This window comes from Scleropages formosus, chromosome 12 (assembly GCF_900964775.1).
Source record: "Scleropages formosus chromosome 12, fSclFor1.1, whole genome shotgun sequence".
NCBI lineage: Eukaryota > Metazoa > Chordata > Actinopteri > Osteoglossiformes > Osteoglossidae > Scleropages > Scleropages formosus.
Window position 1 is genome coordinate 8,232,382 of NC_041817.1, and position 7,638 is coordinate 8,240,019.

The window sequence follows — 7,638 nt, forward strand, 5'->3', positions numbered from 1 at the left end:
TGCCTGATATAAAAAGGAAAAAAGTGGTGTAACATTAAAACAGAATAAATAACATTACACGCGCAGCCCTTTCTGTTCATGTATTTTTAGTTTTTTTTAAATTCAGGCTTCTTTCCCTTAATTTTTAAATATTTATTTTAAGTTGGATATACAAAGCCTTTTTTGTATCGTGCACCTATCCAAACAGTTTTTTTCAGAACGTGCAAGCAGTTGTAATGGCAAACATGGGTTTGTATTTATTTAAGGAGCTTCCACACCATTCTACCTCTGTTTCTGTTTGAAGCCTGCATTTGAAACAGAAGTAGGAACAATTAATTTTCTTTTTTGTTGTTTTTTTCTTTAAATTATAAATGCAGAGGTTAAAGGTTTGTTGTTTTATATTTATTTTATTGTTGCTGTTTTTTAAGGTTTTCTGGGTCTATAGAATAACAGCAAGCTATTCATGGACATTTCGTTGTCGCAGGAAGGCCAAGCATGGACACGAATGGTATATGAAACTAATTTTAAGGAATAATGATTTCATAAAGTGCATTTGCTGTGATAGTGCATGATGGGAAGATGGAGGGAAAGCAGTATAATTTCACCCAGCCACAATTATAAATTTAAAGCACAGCGGTGCCAAACAGAGGATGCAAACACATGAGTAGACAGGTGCGGCTGTAAAGTGCGGTCGAGAGCATTGGTATGCAGTTCCGACAGTGCAGTGCATCTCAGCCTTTCTCTCACAGACCCTTAGCATAATTTCAAGCGTGGTCTCAGTTTATTGCACCAGACTCCATGTCATGGCCTGGGAACCAATATCTCAGACCAAGTAAATGAAATCCAGACTAATGAACAATAAGAGATGTTAATAAATGTGGGCTGGATAAGTGAAAAACCAGATATTGGGAAATAGAATAACGGGTGGCGAGTGTACTGTATATATTTTCATAAGCAGTTGTAAGGCTTTGTCATTGTAAAAGACTTCATTATATGAAGGAAATTTAAATATTTCTACAGCTTAATCATCTGGAACAGCACCAATATTTTGAAAAAGTAAAACGATGAGTGTTGAACGGTTTATAGATTTCATAGTAATGAGACCTCAGGAGACCCGAACGATAAAACCTGAGGAGGCCGGCCAGCCGTTAGAGAAGCACCCCATGCTGACTGAGGATGAAGACCAACCGCCGTACCTTGGTGAACTGGGAAATCAAGTCAACATACAGCAACAATGCCATTATTACCTGTAATCTGATTTAGAAGTCTTATTTAATGTAGGAAGCCCAGGAAGGGCGGGCAGCCACTGGCACTTGGATCCCCCGAGGTTTTTTTCCCTCCCTTGACTTTCAGTTGGGAGTTTTTGCTCCTTTCCTCTGTGGCCAATAGGCATACTTATTGCATTAATAAATGCATTAATATGTGTTACGCCAGTCTGTAGTCAAGTTTTCTTTGTTTCTTTGCCAGATTTTTTTGATTCTTGCCCTTTGCCTTTGTTCAGCGCTCTGTGTCACAGTGTGAGAGGAGCACTCTATACAAATTAATTGAACTGAGTTTATACCGTCACTAGATGGCAGCTGAATGCAACGGTACATGAGATGTAGAATAACTTTCACTTTGTCCATTTTTTTCACTTTACCCATGTTGTGGCGTCGCACCAATATTCCAGCAAGCCTGTGCATAGCTGTACTGAGTGCTGTTCCTAATACTGCGTCACTCAAATGGGCAAGTTTTTCAACTGAATTCACCAGCATTCGCTCTTAACAAGGATATCAGTTCCCGCAAATGGCAGTGCCCAAGTATGCAGCCTGCAGAAATGAGTTGAGTTTGATACATGCATGGATTATACCAGTGAAAGAAGTGACTTCACAATCCATTAAAGTCATAATCCTCCATCAGCGTTCTGGACGGACAAAATTAATTTTGTAGGAGAGTCACCGCCTGCAAGAAGGGAATTGTAGGTGTCGGGTCGCAATGCCAGAGTTGATGTGGTGGTACCTGGAACCCTCCCCACTACCTCTCACTATCAGTGAACACACATTGTCTGAACCGCTTGTCCCATACGGGGTCGCGGGGAGCCGGAGCCTAACCTGGCAACGCAGGGCATAAGGCTGGAGGGGGAGGGGACACACCCAGGACGGGACGCCAGTCCGTCGTAAGGCACCCCAAGCGGGACTCGAACCCCAGACCCACTGCAGAGCAGGACCCGGTCCAACCCCCCTTGGTTCTCCGTACAGTCAATAATGCAGCTTTCAAGGTCCCCCAAAGCTCGAAGCTGTCAAACTCGTACCGTGTGTCTCGTAATTGTGCCAAATGTAGCCATTCCAGAAAGCAGAAAAGTCAGCATCTTCGTCACTGTCATCACGCAAGAGCGTTCAGATATCGGAACATTTCCCCGTCATTCACCAAGCGTTCGGTTTTCCGTGTCACACCAATCCGAGATGAAATACACCACTTGTTTTATACAATAAACGTGAAGTGGCCAGGACGCTAACTCATTAGAAGCCATAGCATGATGTCTGACGCAAACCCCTGAGTGGCGCTCTGGAAACAAACCACCTGCTAACATGACAGTAAAGTGGCTGTGATGGTGAGACTGATGGCAACACAGCGAGCAAAGAACTTTCTAGTAGTGTCCATGACAACGACAACAACATGACAGTCAACAAAGTTGATGGCGGTGATGTCACAGGGGGTTTGGCTCTGCCTACCACGCTGGGGACACCTCTCCGCGGCGTCAGTGTCATGGAAATCCCACTTCCTCTGCTCGAAAAGTTATCGCTTGTTTCACCGGAATGGCTCGCGCTCGCTGTGTTTTCCTCGTCTGCGCGGCCCTGTTGCTCTCCCTCGCCAGCGCATGTCTGCAGTGTGACAAACTGATTCGATACCTTTTGGAGGACATAGCACTGTCTGCTCCGCTGGAAAACCAGATTCGCCTGAATACGGTCTTAAATGGGGCCTATAAAATATATGAAGACATCAGCAGACAGTACCAGGGAGTAATTGGTGTGTGTGGTGTGTTTGTTGCCTGCAAGCAGAAATGATAGGCCGTGGTAATGACAATATCACACATAATAACTGATAATGGTGACGACTGAACTCATATTTGCGAGCGTAACATGAATAACACTTCTGGATGTGTTCATTTTTTTAAGGCATCGTACCGTCTGACATGCTGCTCATAACCAACGTATCACTGTCTCCGCTAGATTTCACCACACTGTACCGTGCACGTACCCAGTTCCAGAGTGAAATCGCAAAGTACCTGGCAAGCAATCCAACTGACGGTGAGGCAATGCTGGGGTTTTAGATTAGTGCAGAATAAAGGCAGTTCAAGTGTGTCATCAGAGAAGTGATGTTCCTATTAGCAAAAACGTGTCGTAAGAAGTTACGTTTACTCCTTAAGTCAGTTTCTGGAGAAATAGTACCTTTTGACTGATTTTTGCCATTGAGAAACTTTACTTTTACTCTGATACTCGAGCACATTTGCAAGGAAATGCTACTCTACCAACTGTATCATGGCTGTAGAATATTACATGTCGTGTCATCAAGTATTGCGTGTTATATGTAAGCAACATAAGAGCAATGTGTTTGCGTCACGAAAGGTTCACATTTTTTCTGTCCAATGGGATCAACCAGTTTACTGTTGAGAGAGTGGAAAGGTAAGAATTAAGCAGGTTTTCATAGGTTTTGAAAGTAAGTTACATTGCATTGGCTTCCTTTAGCTGCCCGGATCAAATTCAAGACTCTGGTCATGGTCTACGAAAGCATCAATGGAACTGCTCCCAGATGTCTACAAGACTTGATCATTCGCTACACGCCAGCCAGACTGCTACGCTCCTCCACCTCTGCTCGCTTGGCGGTCCCACGCACGAAAGGTCGTAAAGGTTCTAGGTTCTGGCTCCGACGTGGTGGAACTACCTCCCCCTCACACTCAGATCTGCTGAATCTCTCTCTACGTTTGAAAAGGGTCTTAAAACTCACTTCTCCCATGATCTCTTAAGTTCATGTAATGTGTAAATGTTCGTGCTCTATAACTTTGAGGTCATAACTGTTGAATAACAGATAAGCCAGCTACTCATATAATGTGAAAAAACAAAAGTTTGTTAAAAAAATGTTTGTTTAAAAAAATTGCGAGTAGGAATTGTGGATCATTTGGATAAAGTTTTATGCAGCTACTCCTGTGATGAGCATTGGTTCATATGGTGGAAAGAAACAAACTGTATTTAAGAATCACATGTCTGCAACTGTCTCTCTTTCTCCTAATGTAAGGAACACATAGTATTTTCTATGAGATGTACATCGCTTTGGAGAAAAGTGTCTGCTAAATGAATACATGTAAATGTAAAGTTACATATTTAGACACAAAGTATTGTCTATTAGTCAAGTATCATTGTTTTTTTTTTTGCCAGCATTCATTACACAAATAGCTGTATGTAGGATTAGGGAGTTTTTTTTTTTTTTTTAACAGATAATGTATTGAAGGTCTGTGGAGCAGATAGGACACTAGGAGAGAAGGGTGTCAGAAAGATATGTGGTTAGAGACCCTTTTTGAATATTGACAGAGATTCAGCAGTTCTGAGAGACAGAGGGAGGTCATTCTACTGCAGTGGAGCCTAAACCGAAATGTTAGGGTTTTCATTGTGGGCCTCTTGTGAGTGGGACTACCACTTAACCAAAGGTGGCGTAGCATAGCAGCCTGGTTGAGGTATAGCAAGTGACCAGGTTCTGTAGGTGTTGGGGGAGAGATCTGTTGATGGTCTTGTAGGCCTTGATACGCCTAGGCAGCCAAGTGAGATCGATGAGAAGAGAAATTTGCATAACATGGTGATTTCATGGAACAAATTAACCCCATTATATGAGGAATGGGTGCAGTGGCCACACCTCCAAGTACGGATTACACGTGTCTTATCATCTTCGTCTGCCAAAAGCCTCATGGATGAGACCTCCACATCCAGCCCAAAAAACATGTTACACAAGTGACATGTGACACATAAATGGTGTAACTGCTTCTTAGTGACAGCAGATGGCGTAGTCATCGGAGCCATCGATTTCCCATCAACGGGCACTTCAGCTATTACAAGTTTTCAAATCTCCGCTCCTACTATAGTAATATTGGTCCAGGCACTTACCCACGTTCAATCCAGTAAAAACGACCAAGGAGTAAAAATGCAAAAACAATTACTAAGTACTTATAACTAAGCATAAAAACTTAACACTGTAGATCACCTTACACAGATGTGTGAGTTTAGCGTTTTTGTTGTATATTTGTTTCATTAGCGTAACGGACAATATCTCTGTTTTTCGCACATCGGATTTCAGCTGATTTATAGAGAAGACGTAGATACTATATATTTGTAATACTGTATTGTAGCAGTTAACATTGCTAGTGGTTCAGAACATTAAACGCTGATCCAGAGTGACTTGTAGGTGGTTTCACTGGGTGATATGTGTCACTGAGAGACTCTGTCTCTACGCAGAGGAAGAGGTGTTTTTCGCAATTCGCTTACTTCAGCAGGGAGAAACAATCCTGAAGAACCATCTGGAAGAATTTGTCAGAACAGGTACAGGGCTGCATAATACAGGGGGATTGAGTCACTTCATACGAGGCATTACAAGCGTTTGGAGTATATCCTCGCATTGATCCTTTTATTCATTTTCTTTCAGGTCTTTGTCCAAATACATGCGGTAAGTCTGATTTTAATCTTCTCATTGCCGCAGTTGTGCTTCATTTTCACGTACTTTGTGAGAACCCTCCGTGTCCCCATCACTGTTGCTCTCCAGGGGCGAGCGCCGGGACGCGCTCTTTCTTCTCTCGCGTGTGATGGCTGAGAGATTTCGTCAGCGGATGTCATTGCTTTCGAACGGCTGACGCGTTCTCGTGTGCTGTTGCCTTCCTTAGGGGTCTTCAATCAGAGTGTGATCAACTGCGCCAGTTGCGGCAACGAGCTGCACCCCTGTGCGTCTCCGGTCGACCAACGTAGTTGTGGCGGTGAGGGTCCCACTTTGTCCTTGCCTGTGTTTGTACAAGCCTCCCCACCCCTTCCCACTATACGATCACTTTAAATGCACCCATTGCTGGTCTCCCTCTTTCTTCATGGCCCAGTGCTGCAACTTGAAGCGGAGCAGGACAGTCAGGTGGTGCTCAACTGTTTCCTGCCCTGGCACAGCCTGGTGGTTGAGGAAAAAGAGTACCACTTCTCCCGGGTGAGACACAGATCCGGCATTTCCTTGCCGCACGTAAGCGCTGTCGCGTTGAACGACTGACGCTTGATCCGTCCTCTTTTGTGCGTGGTATCCTCAGTCTTCAGATCTCTCCGGGGAATTTACCGCGTTTCTGGTGACTCCTCAGTCAAAGGTGATTTTAAACCAGCTTGAAATGGATGAGCGGGGAGTGTACCGCTGCCTCCTGCAGGACGGCAGTGGAACCGTTTTGACGGAAATGTACTACAATTTGACAGGTGACGGACTTCAGGGAAAAGTAGATCCCGCCAGAGCGCTGCGTTGAATTCCTTACTTTCCAAAGAACTGCATCACTGCATTATTATCAGGCCTTGGCTCCTTTTCTCTCCCTTTTTTCAATTAGTGAAAGCTTTGCCCCCCACCCCCACCCCCGACGTTCCCACTATTCCCACCGTTCCTGGTGACGGCCCTTCTTCGGCGCTCTACAGGGATCTCGTTCATTCGGCTATTGCCGCAGTGACTGCCCTCGGTCTAGTGGGCAGCCTTGCCATCGCCGTTTGCTTTGGGTGAGTGATTCATTGAGTCGCAGAGTTAGGAACGAAGAACATGACGCACAAAGAAAGGAGAAGAGACCCAATGTAAGAAACTGGAGTTAGGTGTCATTCTAAGGTACGAGCGTTGGATAATGTAGCTCAGTGGCTCCACAGTTTGCTCTGGAGCTCCCAAACTGACCAACCAGTAAAGGCATCCTTTCAAAAACTTGCATGTCTTGTATTTGAGGCACAGGGTTGTTTGCCAGGCATGATATTTCATACAATTTCTGCCTCCTATGGGCTTCTCATGGGTCGGGCGGGGATGATTCCAGGATTTGTATCCAACTCTTGGATTTCACCATACGTATGGTACTTTGTTAAGAAAGCTGGAGAGATGGCTTTTTTTTCTCTCCAGCCCAGTGTCATAACTTTACTTCATAAGGGTTTAAATCTGAGTTTAAAACGGCAGAAGGGTCTCCGCGGGCCCTTTCCCCAGCATGTCGAAGGGCTTTGACTCAATCGAGCTGCTCAGTTTTAGAACTGCGCTCCTCCAGTCAATACCAGCTCCCCTGCAGTGTTACCTGACACGCAGCGAAAGAAGTGAGTTGGCGAGAGTGTGAATTTGTCAAGTGCGCACAGTCTGCCCCCAGCTTCCTGGCAAGTACGGGCTGCCGCTGTAGTAAACTGAGCATAGGCGAATTAGCAACCCCGGTAAAAGTGGGGAGGAAATATACTATTGGCAAATAAACATACTACGCTATTTGAAGTCTGCGCTGAAATCTGTTCACGTGATTTATTGTTCTTCTTGGGGATGGGTTGTTTAAGTTAGTTTAAGGAATGGCTAGAAGGTTGTGTTTGCAATGTTATGGAAAAGAAGTCGTCTTATGAAAAGCTCATCTGGTTCTATAAAAGGGCCAGTAGTGTGAGTCCAGCTAAATAAAGA

The 7,638-nt window shown here is 44.4% G+C and overlaps 1 protein-coding gene across 1 annotated transcript; it reads left to right on the forward strand.

The window, feature by feature from the left end:
- The first annotated feature begins 2,723 nt into the window (after positions 1-2,723).
- izumo1 (izumo sperm-oocyte fusion 1) lies at positions 2,724-7,425 on the forward strand. Its single transcript, XM_018762381.2, has 7 exons — positions 2,724-2,985; positions 3,189-3,266; positions 5,460-5,543; positions 5,647-5,667; positions 5,882-5,971; positions 6,086-6,186; positions 6,284-7,425. The coding sequence occupies exons 1-7, from the start codon at positions 2,775-2,777 to the stop codon at positions 6,485-6,487; spliced, it is 789 nt and encodes a 262-aa protein (XP_018617897.1). The 5' UTR covers positions 2,724-2,774; the 3' UTR covers positions 6,488-7,425.
- The last annotated feature ends 213 nt before the right edge of the window (positions 7,426-7,638 follow it).

Bases quoted from the DNA above. Each gene is read 5' to 3' on its own strand.
- izumo1 (XM_018762381.2), top strand. From the start codon at position 2,775: ATGGCTCGCGCTCGCTGTGTTTTCCTCGTCTGCGCGGCCCTGTTGCTC. The intron at 5,544-5,646 runs GTACAGGGCTGC...ATTTTCTTTCAG, and splicing joins GGAAGAATTTGTCAGAACAG to GTCTTTGTCCAAATACATGC. The intron at 6,187-6,283 runs GTGAGACACAGA...TGGTATCCTCAG, and splicing joins AAGAGTACCACTTCTCCCGG to TCTTCAGATCTCTCCGGGGA.